The sequence below is a fragment of the Cyprinodon tularosa genome, unplaced genomic scaffold (genome assembly GCF_016077235.1).
Source record: "Cyprinodon tularosa strain WSP-4 unplaced genomic scaffold, ASM1607723v1 ctg296, whole genome shotgun sequence".
Lineage (NCBI taxonomy): Eukaryota > Metazoa > Chordata > Actinopteri > Cyprinodontiformes > Cyprinodontidae > Cyprinodon > Cyprinodon tularosa.
Window position 1 is genome coordinate 638,050 of NW_024039003.1, and position 19,105 is coordinate 657,154.

At 40.8% G+C, this 19,105-nt stretch overlaps 1 protein-coding gene across 1 annotated transcript; it reads left to right on the forward strand.

Annotated features, from left to right (window-relative positions):
* Positions 1 to 718: 718 nt before the first annotated feature.
* LOC119787354 (forkhead box protein G1-like) lies at positions 719 to 2,875 on the forward strand. Its single transcript, XM_038291163.1, has one exon. The coding sequence runs from the start codon at positions 1,125 to 1,127 to the stop codon at positions 2,319 to 2,321; it is 1,197 nt and encodes a 398-aa protein (XP_038147091.1). The 5' UTR covers positions 719 to 1,124; the 3' UTR covers positions 2,322 to 2,875.
* The last annotated feature ends 16,230 nt before the right edge of the window (positions 2,876 to 19,105 follow it).

Here is a 19,105-nt window from a genome sequence, read left to right on the forward strand (position 1 = left end):
TAGTAAATGCAATAGTCACATTCTGCTTTTATATTTTATACATCAGCTGGATTAAATAAACATTTACTGTAGATTGTTGTACAATTACTGTAAATTCATCGACTGATAAAATAAAAATGGAAGAACTAAAATCAGAAAATTTATTGCAAAAAGTAATTAAATAAGTAAAGAAAAATAGCATCAAAATTTTAAATAAATACAATATTTTGGAAAATGAATGTACAGATAATTAACTCCTATATAAGGAAAAATATGAGTTAAACATCAGAAATAAAACATTTAAAATAGACGGTCTGTTTACCCTGACAGTTACTCGCTCTTCCCGACAGGAGGCGCTCTGGTTACAGCATCAAGTCTCCATCAGATATGTCCAGCGCGCGCGTCTCTGTGCGTAACCGCGGGCTTGTGGAAAAGCGGTGACGCGCTCAGCTGTTCCTCCCCCTTCTCTTTCTCCCGCCGTAAAAACGCGCACGCGGGCGCACAGTGAGCGCGCGCGCTCCGTGTTTGCCCACATGAGTCCAAACTGTTTTCGTCGCTGTGAAAACAAAGTCTGATCTCACCGCCCACCAGAGCGCAGCTCAGATAAACGCACCCAGGCGCGCTTTTACGCACGGCCTTAAATCTGGATTTTACGCCCCCGGAGCGCGGAGCGTCTACACCTGTGCGTAAATACTGAGAGGTGTGTGTGTGTGTGGGGGGGGGGGGGGGGGGGGGGGGGGGGGGGGCAGATCAACGGACGCAGGTTCATGATCAAAGCTCGGAGCCGCGGCAGGAGACGGAGAAGGTCTGCGGGTGAGCGGGGAGCAGGAAGGAGCAGAACGAGGAGTTTTGGAGAAGCCCCTCCTCTCCGTGATGTCGGAACCTCCTTAATTACTAATTTCTCCACATTGAAGCCACGCTCTTTCCCTCCCCCTCTTTCTCTTTTCTCTCTCTCCACTCCTCCATCCATGCATCTCTCATCCTGACCCTCCTTTCTCTCTCCACTGTCTCTCTGTGGTTTCCAGGATTTCGGAGGTGGACGAGCCCGGAGGAGCGCTTCTTTTTTTATTATTGTTTATTCCTGGTCGTTATTATTATTTTTTTCCCCTTCTTTTTTACTTTTGTTTCCTTTGGGGGCAGCGGGCATGGAGGATGTAAAAACCCCGCCGACCGTCCACCGGTCCTCCTCCTTCAGCATCAAGAGCCTCCTGCTGCCCTCTAAGTGTGAGCGCCCGGACCCGGTGGTCTCTGCCCCCGCCGCGGTGCTCAGCATCCCCGGGACTCTTTCTCCATCACCGGACTCTGATTCGGACAAGTCTCCAGGTCCAACGGAGGTGGACTCCTCCGGGCTGATCGAGGAGAAGGCTGGCAGGGAGGAGCAGGGGGAGCATGAGGAGGAGGAGGACGGAGGAGGAGGGGAGGACTCCAAGCCGGCTTCGGAGCAGAACTCCACCGGGAACAACAACAGCGCGAAGAACGGGAAGTACGACAAGCCTCCGTTCAGCTACAACGCGCTGATCATGATGGCCATCCGGCAGAGCCCCGAGAAGCGGCTGACGCTGAACGGCATCTACGAGTTCATCATGAAGAACTTCCCCTACTACCGGGAGCACAAGCAGGGCTGGCAGAACTCCATCCGGCACAACCTCAGCCTCAATAAGTGCTTCGTTAAGGTGCCTCGGCACTACGACGACCCGGGGAAGGGCAACTACTGGATGCTGGACCCCAGCAGCGACGACGTATTCATCGGGGGGACCACCGGGAAGCTCCGCCGGCGCTCCGCCACCTCCCGGGGGAAGCTGGCCATGAAGCGCGGGCTGCGCTTCGCTCCGCTCGGCTTAGAGCGGCCGAACAACCCGCTGTACTGGCAGATCTCCCCCTTCCTCTCCCTGCACCACCACCACCACCACCACCCGCACTACAACGGATCCTCGCCCGGCTTCCTGAACCAGGCGGCGGGTTACGGGTCGCTGCTGCCCGCCGTGGAGCAGCTGAGTAACGGGGAGCTGGGGCGCTCCATGGCGCTGGGCCTGACGAACACTTACGGGATGAGCACGTCTCCGGTGGGGCTGCTGTCCGGACAGACCGCCGGGTATTTTGTCTCAGGGAGCCAACACGCTGCGGCACCGGGGCCACCGGGAGGAGGGACCCCGCCGCAGCCTCCGCCTCCCCCGCAGCATCTCCCGCATGGCGCGGCGGGGTTCGGCGGCTCCCCGCAGTCCCTGCTGTCGGACTCCCTCAGAAACGGCTCCTTACCGGCGTTCAGCCCGGGGGTGTCGGCGGGTTTCCCCGGGGTGCTGTCCCATCAGAAGAGGGTGACCCCCAACGCCTTCCTGAACTGACCCCCCCCTTCAGCCACCCTTTGGACTCTCAGTGGAAACAAAAGACGTCAGTAAAGGGCAGAAAATACGCGGTAAATATCAAACAATGAGCTGATTTATCGAAAATATATGAAGTGAAAATTTTTGGCCATATTCTGGTTCATTTGGTTTATTTTCTAGAAAAAGAAAAAAGGGACAAACTTTTGTTACCCGCGGGTGTAAAACTGTCAACTAGACTTGCCAAAGGTAACACTATAAGAATATTTCAAACTATTTATATCTTGTACAAAGATTTTCAGTACTTTTGTTTGACTTTATTATTTATGTTTTGTATTTATTGTACAATGTATTTAAATTTTATTCTCAGTGTATTTACTCATCAGTATTAATGAAAACGGGTGGGAGGGCTGGGATAATTATTATTTATTACGTTTGGAGACAATCACAACTTTTTTTTTTGTTTATTTGAAAAAAACAAAACAATGTTTGAATAAGTTAATTATTATATAAAAAAAGCCTTAAAGTTATTAAACCAATCAGGGGATTTAGAGGAAAAAGAAGCCTAAAGATCATATCTGCACTCAGGTTTGACCCCAGACAGGCCTAATGATAGAGAAGAGTTTCCTAAATTAAAATAAGACATCTAATAATAATCATGATGCGCTGCAAAAAATGGAAAGCTAAATAAGTATTTTTGTTGTTTAAATAAGGAATTGAGGAGGTAAATAAGACATTTTGCCAATAAAACAAAACAATTTACATTTAAAATAAGAAAAAACAACAAAAACTGTCTTATTTCAAATGCATATTATTAAAATATCTTATTTTTAGAGTAAAAATACTCATTCTATTGGCATATCATCTTATTTATCTGCTCAAATTAAGGGTAAATACAATTAATTTAAGAAAATGTTACTTATTTCTAGATTGTTTTTTCATCGTAATAATCGCAGCTGCTCAAAAAGCGACTTTAAAGCCCAAACAGACCTGGATGATTCAAGTTTTGGAACCAAACTCTTCATTTTAAAGTATGCAAAGTAAATACACGTATTATTTGGGATATGTTGAGCCTGATGTGTGTGTAAGTGTGTGTATGCAGGCCCTGCAGGAGCCCCCCCTCCATGCGCATGTGCGTAATAAGGCCGCAGCTTCCCCGCCATGATGGCGCTTCCCCAAGCCGCTGAACCGCTTCAGTTTTCCGCTGAACGCGCTCCGCTGCTCCGCGGAGGCCGCAAACAAGCCCGGCGGCTCATATTTACCTAAAATATAGAGTAAAAATAATATTAATATAAAAAAATGAATAAATCACACACTAAAATGGTTCAGTTTAGACTCGGTGTTTGTCCACCAGTCAAGTTTTGCTTTTTATTTTTTTCTTTAACGGGTTTTATTAATATTATTATTATTATTTTGCGAAAAGAACAATCATAAAAAAGCTGACAATCAACCGAACCGGGCCTTGTTTGGGTTCCGGCCTGCTGCAGATAAAAATATGCAATTTATTCCGCTTAGTTTTTACTATTCTGACTCAGATGCAAAAAGTTTATTTACAAACTCAGACTTTCAGAAAAGTAAACTACATTTTTTACACAATGTGTTTCATCTCAGTTGCTTTGATTTAATATATAGGTAATATAAAAAAATAAAAAACTCCTAGATTTGTACAATTATTTTCAATATTTTATTAAAATAGTAGTGAAGTGTAGCTAATTTACAACCTTAAACAAACTAAACAACAAACTAAACAACTTTCACACCACTGAGATTTTCCCTCACAGAAAAAAACAAAACACTTGGAAATAAAACTTTCGCATCTTCTGAAAATATTTTTAAAATACATGGAAATAATAAAAAAAATGCTTTATTTTAATTGATTAATTCCTAAACAGAAGAATTAAATCAAAGTCAAATGTTAACCTTTGGTTAAAAAGCATGTCTTGTTTTCTGTAGAAAAAATGACATAGATCATAAAATGTGCTGCTTTGAAAATAGATAAACAAAGAAAAGCATCAACAATCAGTTCAGCTCTGACTGCAGAAACTTTGACTTCAGATTGAATTTCTTATTTCAAAGATATTAAAAGTTTCAGAAGCTTCAGACGATTACGCCACACAGGAAGAAATTTTATTCTTTGCAGATTAAAAATAGAAATAAAATGATTTTTCTGGCTGCAGGAGTTTCGACAATCATGCTGAATATTTGGGTTTTTCTGCAGCTCAGGTTCTTCTCCACCTGGAAAACTGCTGGTTTGAGTCCCTCTGTTTTATTTTTATGGATAATCTTATGTAACCTCAGACTGAAACCAGGCTCATGTTTTCCTTACTGGTAAAAACAAAAGGAAATAAAAGCACAAACAGTCCAGCAGGCCTGACTGAGGTTGATCCTGGACAACTTTTTCTCTTCATGTCACTTTTGTTTTCTTACATTTTGGGTTTGTAACAGAAATTTTTTGCAGATTTATTTGTTTTTCTTTGATTATTTAATTTTTTTGTTTTGCACTTTTGTAGTTAGAGTTCACCTGTATGAAGTCTGTACCGTCTGTTTTGTTACTGTTTGTTTTATTTTCCCAGAGAAACTAAAACTTGATTAAAAATAATAAAATAACCTGAAGCAGTTTCTGCCTGATGACGATAATGATGATAAAAATGTGATGTCATTTCAGCACAAAGTTATAATACTTCCATTCTTAGTTTTCTACAGTTTAAAAAGTGTAAAAACATTTTTTTGTTCCTTTAAATTTTTTAGCTCATGTTTGCTTCTAAAGATGCTGGTTTGATTTATTAATTAACTTCATTAGACAGGTCAATTATTAATGTTTTGAGTTCACTTCTATCACCACAAGTTGAATATCCATTAAAAATAAAACATTCCAATATAGAAATAATGTTTTACTTTTTAAAACTATTTTGCAAGTTTTTTATTCTCTTTCGGATTTTTTTTTAACACTAAAAGCTTAATTTTTATTATTAGTTCATCCTAAATAAGAAACAATAATCAGATTTTTGAAATGTTTTTCTTAGCTTGTTGCTCATTAAATATAATGTTTGGCTTTCAGCAAATTTTATTAAAAATTATAAATATTTTAAAGCGGATGTTATTATGGACGCATGTAGCTACTTTACAGGTTTATTTTGTTATTTGGCTTTAAACTCTAACTATAAAGGTTTATATTTTAATCAGACTGTCTGTATTCCTCATTTTCTCCCAGTTTAGTTTTTATTCCTTTCATTCCTGCTTTAACAGAGCCTCAATTTGACTCCTCAGGGTTCGTTAGGACGCAATTTCAGCTTTAAATCTTGTTTATGAAGTTTTTCTTCCAACTTTTCTTCCTGTTTCTAAAACATAAAGCCAATAAACAAGCAATCAGTCACTTTCCAAACTGTTTGAGCTCAGCTTCTTGGGCTCAATGAAGCGTTCAGAGTCACATGATCCATCTGTGTGCGTTCACTCTCTAGCATTTAGCTGAACTGACCTAGAAACAGTCCAATAATACCACTGAAATCAGAAAAAAAAACTAATTTTGTGAAAAGAAACAAACAGATTTCAGCTGCTATAAACAATAATGACCAAACTGATGGTGTTTCCCTCAGTGGCTGCAGGCTTCTGTTAACCTGATGTGTAAACTTAAACAAAAAGCTTCATTCTGGGAAATTACATCAAATATTATGAAAAATTCCATATCATATTTAATATGGAATAAAAATTTTTTAAATTTTAATCTGAAAGAAATGAGCAGCTGGAGGAGCACTCATGAGACAAAAGTTTACGCATATAGAAACGAAAAAAGTACAAGATCTAAATTAAATACAGAAAAGTTAATTATTAGCAGGAAGTGGAGAAGATTAGTAACAGTTAGTGTTGCAGCGATGCCATTTTGGTCCCAATACCGATACCTGATACCTGGCCGTGCAGTATTGGCCCATACCATCTGTTTGAAATTGATGTGTGTGTATATGTGAAGAACTGCATCCTACATGGATGTAAAATAATCACCATCATGGCTTCATGTCAAGCTGCTGCCTACCTTTATGAAGCAGGAAAAAGACTGAGGCCCCGTCCACACGAAGTCAAAACGAACGCGAAACGCTAATATTTTCCAGAACGTTTGTCGTAAAGATGGAGACGTAAAATAAATGTGATAGTCCACACGAATGCATGAAAACGCTGCAAAATGTATGCCAGGCCTGTAAGTGGCGCTGTGGTGCCAAAGCAAAAATAGGCGACGAAATGTTGGGCATGCGCACTAATATTTATACATGGTTGCCCTGCGGGTCCATTTTGCTGGTTCAGTCAAATTCAGGTGCTGAACTATGTGGTCGATATTGCTCTGTTCTTCCTGGAGATATTCCAGAAGAAGAAGATTCTGTTGTAAGCCCGACAGCAGGGTGAGTAGCATGAGCAGCAGTGTCGCTACCCGATCCGTACCAGAAGCACGATCCGTACCATCAGCTCATTTGCGCGTGCGCAAACAGAATAACTTCCGGTGGCAATATTTCCTTTTTCTTACTTTTTTATTCTTTTGTATTTTTTAGAGGCATGGGTTTCTTTTTGTATATCTTTGTATTTTCGTCAATATTGCAGTTTCTAAAAATAAAAAAACAGAAATACATAAAAAAGTTCAATCGCCTTGTGATAGTTACTTTGATTGCTCTGAGCATGCGCAAATATACGTCACACAGCGTAAATATTTAAATTTGTTGAAATATTTGATTTACTCTGTACTTAACTATGCACTCCAGCAGTACTGATCCCAAAATGGATTCATTTGCTACCTTTCCTGACCTGCAGTTTTTCATTGATAAGGGAACATTTCCCGAAAATTTGGATTTTTATTCCAGAAAAATGACGTCAAGCAATACAATGGATTGAATTTAAAAAGCATCCATTTCTTCCAGAAAAGTCTTCAATATTGTCTTTACGATGTAGTTTAGTATTCTTTAATTATTTAAGGATATAAATAAAGTTTTTTCAGTACCGTAATTACATTATTTTTTGGTGACCCGGAAGTTATTCTGTTCCTCGCAGGCGCAAATGAGCTGATGGTACGGATCGTGCTACCGGTACGGATCGGGTAATGACAAGCAGCAACCATTCAACACAGTACGGCGCCATTGTTGTTGTGATACTGTGTCGCGCATGCGTGTTTAGAGGCGACGCTATGACGCATGCGTGTAAGAAAAAAAATGTGGTTAGAGCGTAAAGATGGAAACGCGAAAACGGCGTTTCAAAATCTTCCCACTCTGAAGGCTTAATAATAAAAAGATGGTTTACAGACCCCCGAAACGCCGGCTTGGTATGGATGAGAGGCTGGTTTGGTGAAAAATGTGTGCGTTTAGGCCAGGGTTTGACTTCGTGTGGACGGGGCCTGAAACAAAGTGAATCCAGTAGAACTTTTTATTTCCTACCTGGAATGGGTGACAATAGTTGAAGAAACTTTTGACTCTCAAAATGGTATCGGTGCCCTATTGGTTGGTACTCGCCGATACCGATACCGCCATTTTAGTGCTGGATCGGGGCTGATATATGTATCAATGCTAAAGTAGTAACATTTAAGCTGCTGGAGGCTGAGACACCATTTTATCCTACAGAGGCTCTAATGAACGAAATATCTGCTTTCATTGGTGGGATTCAATATATTCCACAGCATCCATTCAGGGGCCTAAATTAGATGTTATTCAGAAGCCAACTAAATAAAAAAAAACATCTGTTTTTATTCCGACACCTTCTATGAACTCCTGAAGCCTCAGAGATTATATTGACACCAACAACAGCTTTGTGGGCGGGGCCACTCCCGGGATTCTCGGGGCCCAATCCTACGTTTGATTTGGGGGCCCGTCCCTCATCCCTATACAGCCAAGCAGCTCCACTATTTGTTCATATCATCTGAACCTATGAAGTATTCGCTTAGAATAGAATAGAATAAAATAGAACAGAATAGAACTAAACCTTTTCATATTAGTGCCCATTTTGCACCATTATTTAAACTGGTTTCATTTCTCCTCCATTGTTTACATTCTGATCACTGCTGCACTTTATGTTGGTAATGTTTATCTTACTTCAACTGCAATTTCATTACCCTGTCGTGAGCTGTATGCAGCAACATTTTGTTTCATATAATTAATTTCTACTAAGTTTATTTCTATAGCTCCAATTCACATCATGTCATCTCAGGTCACTTTCCAGTTCACCAGATCATCCAGTCAGATTGATTCAGTTTTCTATCTAAGGAAAACCAGCTGATCGCATCGACTCATTGACTCTTCAGCAATCCCTCACACTAAGCATGCTTGTAGCGACAGTGGAGAGGAAAAACTCTGGATACACTCTGTATAAACAAAATGACCATAAAATTTGTCTAAGTGTAAGAATACAATAGAACAGAAATATACGGAAAATTTTAAAATTTCCAACATAGATATTAAAATAGAACTTTCTAATGGTTTCTAGATGCTGGAGCTTGGCCTGTTTTCCAGTGTAGTCCTGTTTCTCTGACTGTGACTAACTGGATGTGCTCTCTTCATCCTCTGACATGGGAGCTGGCTCGGAGCTCGTCTGCCTGGCTGTGTGTTTCCTGGACGGGGCCGCCTGTGGAGCTGGTTGACAGTTGCCTTTTGTATCTATGCTTCTTTTTCTATGTCTGCTTCTGTCTCCTTGAACCCCAGTGGGCCTCAGCAGATGGCCGCTCACACTGAGCCTGGTTCTGCTGGAGGTTTCTTCCTGTTCAAAGGGAGTTTTTCCTCTCCACTGTCGCTACAAGCATGCTTAGTGTGAGGGATTGCTGAAGAGGCAATGAGTCGATGCAATCAGCTGGTTTTCCTTAGATAGAAAACTTTGAATCAATCTGACTGGATGATCTGGTGAACTGGAAAGTGACCTGAGATGACATGATGTGAATTGGAGCTATAGAAATAAACTGAATTAATCACACATTAATGATATTTTCTTGGAGCGTGTTGTATTGATCTGAACAGGGGAGTATTAGTCATGTTGGTAAATAATGTGATGGCAGAAAGAGATGAAGGACCTCTGGAAAAATCTCCGCTTATGCAGCTTCCCAGAGCTCCTACAGCATCATGAAGATGTGGGCGATGTTTTCCATGATGGCGGTGAGGTCTGCCATCATCCTGCCTCTCAGTGAGGTTCAGAGGCTGGTCCAGGATGGAGCCGACTCTCCAGATCTTCAGATTTTCATCTTCTTTCCTCCATAAACCTCCTTTAAAACAGGGATTCTCGTTGTTTACCTTCCCCCAGCGTGTCTCCAACGGCTGCAGTTTTCTGCATGAACCCACAGGGCAGAGAAAAACACCAAAGCTCTCATTTAGCACCATTAAGTTCACTCTAACCTGCTCTATATCTGACAGGAAACACTGTGGGAATAGAAAGGTCTAGATTTGTGGCCACCAGCGTGGTTCTACCTCTCAAAGGTCCACAAAAAAAACTAAACCTTTTAAACAAGATGAATAAACTGATTTTTACCTGCAGCTGAGAGGCAGAGGCAGAGATAGAAAACCTTTAAAACTGTTTAGTAGTGAGAGATAACTGTGGAAGAAGAGCAAGACCAAAAAAACAGGCAGTTTAACCAAAGACAAACCAAACAATTTAAAACTAAATCTATACGTCACAAGAGGAACACAAAGAAACAGGCTGGTGGGAAAAATTGGATAATTGGATTTATTTAGATTTAAGCTGCTGAGAAGATTATTGAACAAGGAGAAGTTGGTTGATTAGAAACATGGTGCGTCTTTAAGGGCAGACAGGGAACCGAGAAACAGGAAGGAATTGTCATGATCTTGGCCTAATTGCTCACTCCACTCACCTGTCTACTCTACCCGGTTGTTCATGACTGCTCATCTAATCCACCTGCTCCTGCTTCTATTTATACGGCTCGGTCCTCAGTTCTGGTGCTCATTCTCAGCGGCCAGTGGAGAGAAGGTTTTTAGCGTGTTATAGTGTTTCTGATTTCCTGACCTGTTCTGCCTCTCATCCACTGAGCATTCCTGTACCTGTCTGATCTCAGAGGAGAGAGCAGTTTTTCAGCATTCAGTAGTGTTTCTAATCTTGTTCTGCCTCTCATCCACTGAGCTCACCAGTTCCCATCAGAACCTTCTGCCTGAACTGTCTGTGGACTCCTGGAACCCTGAACCAGCCTGTTCCGGTTCTGATCTTTTTGCCTGACCTGGCTTCAGACTCCTGCATGGTTTCTGGAGCTGCAGCATCAGGGAAACTCTGGGCGGCGCCCACTGCATCTTGTTGGCAGCCCACCGGCTGGATCCTACCTCGCTCTTTGGGGATAAACCAGTTTAGTGATTCACATGGAGAATCATCCTCCGTCAGATTATCATGGCCACTAAATCTGTGTGTTTCTCTAATAGAGATTCCAGTGATAGATGGTCTATTAGCTGATACCGTGAATCCACAACCGGCTCCGTTTATATTAGGAGCCATTCAAAATGGCCGCTCCCGGTCAGACACCGCCATATTTTTCTTTACTCTAACTACAACCTTTCACTGAATTACAGGGTCTGACCAGGAGACGGTGCATCTCTTTAGATCTTAATGTCCAGAAATCATGAAAAAAAGGATGTTTTAGTACAAATATTCAAGTCAACCCGCTTCTGTTAAACCTCTGACTCTCCAAGCCAACCAATCCCAGCTCCCTTCGGCCTCCTGGATTCCCAGGAAATAAGTTTTCAATCCAGCTGGCTGCAGGATTTCAAAGAATAAACTGAGAATTAATTTCTGTTCAGGCATTAGAGGGGCTGCTGCTGAATTTGTCCACCCAAGATGGAGGCAGATGATAATCTGACAGGTTTTACATGCAGGATAAAGATGGAATGTTCTAGAACATGGAACCACAGTCAAATTAGAGAACTAGACATTTCAGAGAAATAACTTTTAGTTCTATAGATTATTAGAGCTATGGTCAGCTTAGATGAAGGGCAGCGGCCCTTCGGCGCCACCTCTGGATCCGCCCATGGTGCTTAGATCACAGCAGGCAGCTGTTCTTACTGTTCAGCTGAACTGGATTTTATCAAACTGGGAATTCAGAGTTTAAATACTTGTAGGAAGCGGTTTACAGGCCCAATCTGAGAAGCTGTAACTCATGATGGTTTCCTGCCCTGTGATGTTCAACCTGATGATGAGATTCAGAGCGACAGGCCTGATGAAGAGCAGGAGAAGGAGGATGAATCAGCACTGACTAAAAACCTGATGGAGGGGAGGAAACATGCAGGCGGGCTGCACCCATCCATGTTTCATCAGCCGTCAAACCAAGAAAAGGTTTCCCTGCTTTGTTTCCGTCCTCAATGATGCAACCAGAAAGAGATCAAATCCTGGAAGAGTCGAAAAATCTCCCAGTTTGAAGTTTCAGGAAGCAGCAGCCGGGCCTGGACAGCAGCACAGCGGGACTGAAAACCTAGAAACAAGTCTTTGAGTGATTTTTGGAGGCTCCTGGTTTCAACCAGACGTTAAAGTAAATCAAACTTATCAAGTGGTAGAGAACATGTACCAACATGTCAGCGTTTGATCACAATGAAAGCATAAGAACACTAGAAAAGTTTGTAGATCAGCTTCTCTAAAATCACCAACTTCAGCCCTGAATCAGGTTTAGTGGCTGATTCAGAAGTCAGACTTTAACAAGCCGGAGTTTAAGCACAAGCTAGTAAATCCCTGCAAAGTTCAACCAGATGGCAGGAGGAGATCAAACATTAGTGGAGATTTATAAACAGTATTTATAATTATGATCCTCTCTGCATCAGAGAATCTACAGTTATTTTATTGTTTTTTTGAAATTTAGGACTAATTTATTCGTATAGAACATTTCAGCAGCAAATTCAAAGTCCTGCAGGCTCCTCTCCTGTGGAACCAACTACCAGTTTTAGTCCGTGAGGCAGACACCCTGTCTACTTTAAGGCCAGGCTTAAAACTTTCCTTTTTGATAAAGCTTATAGTTAGAGTGGCTCAGGTTATCCTGAGCTATCTCTATAGTTCTGCTGCTATAGGCTTAGACTGCTGGAGGACATAGGGACCCCTTTTTCATCATTCTGCTTCATTCTATCTCTATTCTCCCACTCTGCAGAATCTGTTAGTTCAATCTCTAACGTTCTGCTCTCTCTGCTTTTTCTCATAGTAGCTTCATCTGGTCTGTTCCTGTTTGGCTGTGACTCCATCCTGGAGAGAAATATCAGCTGTGCTGCTGCCATCAACACCTTTGTTTCTAGATGTTGGAGCTTGGCCTGTTTTCCAGTGTAGTCCTGTTTCTCTGACTGTGACTAACTGGATGTGCTCTCTTCATCCTCTGACATGGGAGCTGGCTCGGAGCTCGTCTGCCTGGCTGTGTGTTTCCTGGACGGGGCCGCCTGTGGAGCTGGTTGACAGTTGCCTTTTGTATCTATGCTTCTTTTTCTATGTCTGCTTCTGTCTCCTTGAACCCCAGTGGGCCTCAGCAGATGGCCGCTCACACTGAGCCTGGTTCTGCTGGAGGTTTCTTCCTGTTCAAAGGGAGTTTGAGACAATTTACATTTAGAATAACAAAACACAATTACATTGTCTTATTTTAAGTGCATATTATCTAATTATCTTATTTTAAGGGTAAAAATACTCGTTTCATTGGCAAACTGTCTCATTTACCAACTTAAATTAAGGATAAATACACTTTTACTTATTTCCAGATTGTTTTTCCAGTGTAGTCAGACTGACTCCATTGATTTAACATTGTTTTCATCATTCAGGACACCTTTGATGAGCTCAGATGTGGGAAACCAGCTGATCCCAGGCTGCTCTCTACATCCAGTCTGTTCCTCTGCTTGGTTTGTTTGTCAAAGCTGTAGGTGAACATAAACATAAGAAAAAACAGAATTTTTTAATGTTTTATTGATTAGTTGGGGCCTCACAACAGATCGCAGCCCTGTTTTATTTGATTACCTGAGAAATAAAATCTGTTTGTGTAGCAATGATCAATCTCAAAGGGCCTTTCATACACGATACAGTTTGTGCTGAGATGGGGTTCATCGCAGCAGCATGCTAAGCGCTATATTGATCTACCCTGTAGTAGGAAGCAAGTGCTAGCACTAGCCCCGCTAGTTAGGAGAACGGTGCAGCAAAAAAGAAGCTTTGGTGCCTGAAATCCCTTCGGTCCAGGGAACAGCTTGGGGAGTCTAGAGTTGTAAAAGAGTGTCGTTTTTAGAGCAACCCCTTCCAGGTCTGTTTGTCTGCTCAGTGTGGAGCATTCCCAGAGTTTGTCTTAGAGTCAATAAATATCAGACACAAACATCTCCTCCATTTTCCTCTCTCACTGCAAAAACGATCTGGAAACAAGTAAAAAATGTCTTAAAATTAGTGTATTTAGCATAATTCAAGCAAGTAAATAATAAGATTTGCCAATGGAATGAGTATTTTTACTCTTAAAATAAGATAATTAGATAATATCCACTTGGAATAAAACAACGCAATTGTTTGCTGCTTAATTCAAGAAACAAATGCTCTTTTTTAAAGAAAAATGAACTTACTTAGATTTCAATTTTTTGCAGTGCTGGTCTTCCGCATGATGAAACCGTTTCTACACTAGAAAAACGATCTAGAAATAAGTAAAAATTTCTTAAATTAAGTGTATTTACCCTTAATTTGAGTAGGTTAAGGAAATGATTTGCCCATGGAATGAGTATTTTTACTCTTAGAATAAGATATTTAAATAAAATGCATTTGAAATAAGATAATATAATTGTGTTTTCTTATTTTAAATGCAAATTGTCTTGTTCCATTGGCAAAATGTCTCTTTAACCTTCTCAATTCAAAAACAAATGCACTTATTTTAAGAAGAAAATGATTTTTTCCAGTGTATTGGCCGTACATTCAGCATATTTAAACTTTGCCCTGCTTTTGCATGCTGTTGATAGATGTTGCAGATCAGCCTGTTTTCCAGTGTAGTCCTGTTTCTCTGACTGTGACTAACTGGATGTGCTCTCTTCATCCTCTGACATGGGAGCTGGCTCGGAGCTCGTCTGCCTGGCTGTGTGTTTCCTGGATGGGGCCGCCTGTGGAGCTGGTTGACAGTTGCCTTTTGTATCTATGCTTCTTTTTCTATGTCTGCTTCTTTCTCCTTGAACCCCAGTCGGCCTCAGCAGATGGCCGCTCACACTGAGCCTGGTTCTGCTGGAGGTTTCTTCCTGTTCAAAGGGAGTTTTTCCTCTCCACTGTCGCTACAAGCATGCTTAGTGTGAGGGATTGCTGAAGAGTCAATGAGTCGATGCAATCAGCTGGTTTTCCTTAGATAGAAAACTTTGAATCAATCTGACTGGATGATCTGGTGAACTGGAAAGTGCCTTGAGGTGAGTTGATGTGAATTGAAGCTATAGAAATAAACTGAATAGAATTGAAGAAGGAAAACAGAAAACATATTGCAGAGCTTTAGTGATCTGATCAGCTCAGCATGAAACCGATGTCTCATCAGGTCTTTTATTTCATGATTTATTTATTGAACAGGCACATATACACACTATTGTAATTCCTACACCGTTCATCTGATTTGGATGTAAATACCCTCAAATTAAAGCTGAAAGTCTGCAGATAAAGCATATCTTGTTTGCTTCATTTCAAATCCATTGTGGTGGTGTATAGAGCCAAAAAGATTAGAATTGTGTTGATGTCCCAATATTTATGGACCTGACTGTATATATATATACACACACATATATATATATATATGTGTGTGTATACCCATTAACCCCTCTGTTACCAAAAAAAAAAGCAGCTGTAGGCTCAGTTTTAAACAGCAGTCTCTTTCCATGGATATCCAGGGAATGTTTAGTGTTCCGGTATCTGACCCTTTTATTTTTGTTTTCTCTTTTGGATGCAAACGCGCTATTATCCAAGTCATCTTGAAAACATTCTTCTTCCAAATGTTGGCTACATATTACGGGTTTTTTCTCTGGCCAGAAGTTTGATGGCAAATCCTCCCTCTTCAAGTTGGCGATCCAACGACCAACCCGTCCGTGGTGGATCAGGAATCAGAAAGGTGGAATAACTCTTTTTTTCCACTTTTACCCGATGTATTCCAGCATCCAGCTGCCATGCACGTGGGCATTGTCAGTTTCACTATAGCTCTGGTGAATTTCAATGGTGAAGTCCTCTGGAAATCTTCAATAATTGTTGTTGATTGCAGATGTGTCTAGTAGTTCCCATTGATTTTGCTTGTAAAGCGGGGAGAATGGCGCTAGGCTTACCGCACCGTGACGTCACTGCTGGAAGATGGCAGGAGGGAGGGGCTACTATATTTTGGCAAAGATGGCCGCTCCCAGCCTCAGTGATCGTAATGAATATTATTGTTTTATTTTTTTTACTGATTAACGCTGACCTGCTGTGGTCTCTCTGCTCTAGGCACATCACCGTAGCCTAAAATAAAATCCGGCTATACTAGGTATATTAATTTTTAGAAAGATGCTAATATTTTCATTTTCAAGAATTTCAGAAGACGCCATTTTGGAAAGAGGAATCCCTGGCGTCCAGACGTCTTCCTGAATAATAAAACAGATCTAGAGGACGGTAATAAAGTTGGCCCAGAAAAATCCGTTCAGTTCAGTAAAACAGATTGAGCAGCAGTTTCCTCGGTTCCGTAAACCATCCAGATATATCTACACCCAGGTTGCTGTTTGTCTGGAGGTTTTCTCATAACATGATTCAGTAAATCTAACCTAAAGTATCTGCACCAGAGGTCTGTAGTCCTTAGGGTCTGCTCCCCTGCCTCCTATAGACGTGCTCCTGGTCCGACACCTTGATAAAATGTTTGGTTGCCTTCATGCAGTAAAGCTTTGCTAATGAGGTCATTATTTGAATTAAAGCTGCTGAAGTAGAGACACATCTGATAGTTACAGGAGCAAAGCCCTCAAGGTCTTCAGTTGGAGACCTCTGGTCTAAACAGGAACAGACATCTGAGCCTTCAGGGACAGTAGGAAAACACGCCGTTATTATGGATATCAAGCATCACTTCATTCAGGGAACAAATTGCAAGTCAATAGAGAAAATTCTATTAAACTGTCAGAAAATATACCTACAAAAAACTTCACAAAGATTCAGGAAAGAAGCTGAAAGCTGTATTTACAAGTTTATGGATGAATTGCATATCCATCAGCCAGTTGGTGAAGTTTTGGAGTGAAACCAAAATGTGGACAAAAACAAATCATGTAATGACAAAAAATGCAAACATGTACGTGAAATTATAAGAAGATGAGAATATGAAGCACAGACAGAAAAAGGTAGTACAATGGGCAACATAAAGGACAATAGTGACACTTTGCTGTCATGATCGCAGCACCGGTAGCTTATCTGATTCACTTCATTCACCTGCTATTCCCTCCCCGCTCTATAATTATCCCTCCATTCATTTTCTGATGTGCTTATCACACGGGTCGTGAAGGTGGTGCCTATTCTTATTCACCTGCTCCCTCTGCTATGAATACGGTTCGGCCCAGCTATCAGGGCCAGATCGTTATTCTTTGTTTATTCTTTTTGTGTATTCTCAGTTTATTTGTGTTATGTTTTAATGTCAGTTATTCATGTTTGTTCCATTATTTTTTGTTTAGTCCTTGGTTCATGCTAACATCCCAGAGGCCAGTGGATTTAGAAGGTTTGGTGTTTGTCTCCTGTCTTCTGATCGTGACCCGCCTCTTTTCCGCTGAGCCCTCAGGGTTTTGGCTCGGCGTGTGGCTGGAGCCCTGTTCTAAGGGGAGACCAGTTTAAAGTTCTGCAGTAATTCCCGTACCATGTCTTGTCTATGTTCCTCTCAACCAATGGGCTCGCCTGTCTCCATCTGAGCGCTTCTGTCTGACCTCGCTGCTGGGCTCATAGAACTCTGAACCTGCCTTTATGCTCTGTGGATTCCTGGAACCCTGGGTCTGTCTGTTCCTGTTCAGATCGGAAACCGTGGTCGGGCTACGGACTCCTGGATCTCAGAACTATCCGGTTCTGAACAGTTTCTCTGACTGGGGTTCCTGCATCTGGGACACTCTGGACGGCTCTGAGCTGCATCTCGTTTTGAAGTCCATCAGCTGGATCCTGCCTTCCTCTGAGAGGATGGACTGAACTGTTAAACCAGGTAAGTGACTCACTTACCTGTACTTCCTCTGCAGTCCGCTTATCCTCAGCAGCCTGATCTCCATTCTGTTTTATCATTTTCTGTCATTAAATGTTCTGAAACTTCCCTTGGTCTGACTCAGCTTGAATACTGGGTCCCTCTGTCCTGTTTTATGACAGAATATAATAAGTGTAGGGCCAGCGAACAAAAATAAAAACCAGTGGCATATATAGTGAGGGACGAGTGGATAATGACATATAAAACAGACGAGTAAATCAATAGTTAAGGTAAAGCATGTTGGGTCAGAAGGAGAGGAGGCAGAACGAGGAAGAGAGACCAATTCATCTGAGTGGAGCCAAACAGAGATGATAATACATGAATAAAAATTAATTAACAAAAAAATTTAACAGAATCAATATCCAGAGTAAAAGGAGCTATAGAAGTAAACTGAATAGAATTGAAAGCAGTTCATTCATCAGAGGGAACAAAGTGTTGCTGAAAAGTTAAAATCAGGTTGCAAATCTATCTGAAGGGTTCTGATAAATAACAGCGACATGTTTTAAATTTGTTCTCTTCTAATAAACTTTTAGATTTTCCTTAAATAAGGAAAAAAAAATTTAAAACCACCACTTTTTTTTTTAAGCGCTTAAAACTAAGAATTTAATACAATTTTCTTTGCTTTGATGCATAACAATGTGGCAGTAATATGACTATATATATATATATATATATATATATATATATATATATATATATATATATATATATACACTGGAAAAACGATGTAGAAATAAGTAAAAAATGTTTTAATTAGGTGTATTTACCCTTGATTCGAGTAGGTAAATGAGAAAGTTTGCCTCCGGCTGGAAGAACGTCAATAATTAGGGCCTGCATACACACACATCAGGCTCAACATATCCCAAATAATACGTGTATTTACTTTGCATACTTTAAAATCAGAGATGGGAAGTAACGAAGTACAAATACTTGGTTACTGTACTCAAGTAGATTTTTCTGATATTTTTACTTTACTTTACTACTTATTTTTATGGCGACTTTTTACTTCTACTCCTTACATTTTTACACAAATATCTGTACTTTCTACTCCTTACATTTTTAAAAATTGGCTCGTTACTTTAGTTTTGAATCATTTGAATGGAGTTACCGTTATTATTTTTCACGTCATCAATACCAAATTCAATGTAATTGGATGGGAATCTACGTTGCATTTGACGCACCACTACAAGATGAATGGACAGATTCGGCGGTATTCATTGGCGGCAAATCATTGCAGCTTGGTGGCGGTGGCGTTAGCATAGTAGCATGGACGACGAGATGATTGAAAATGAACACAACGGAGATCTAGTCCTATTGGCAGACATCCATTTAAAATGTAGGCAACGGCATGAAAAAAGTGGTTTCTACTTTTACTTTTATACTTTAAGTAAATTTACAAGCCTGTACTTTGTTACTTTTACTTGAGTAAAGAAGTTTAATCAGTACTTCCACTTTTACCAGAGTATTTTTTAACACAAGTATCTGTACTTTTACTCAAGTACGGAAAGTGAGTACTTTTGCCATCTCTGTTTAAAATGAAGAGTTTGGTTCCAAAACTTGAATCATCCAGGTCTGTTTGGGCTTTAATATCGCTTTTTGAGCAGCTGCGATTATTACACTGAAAAAACAATCTAGAAATAAGTAACATTTTCTTAAATTAAGTTGTATTTACCCCTAATTT

Coding starts and splice junctions, on each gene's coding strand:
- LOC119787354 (XM_038291163.1), top strand. CDS start 1,125: ATGGAGGATGTAAAAACCCCGCCGACCGTCCACCGGTCCTCCTCCTTC.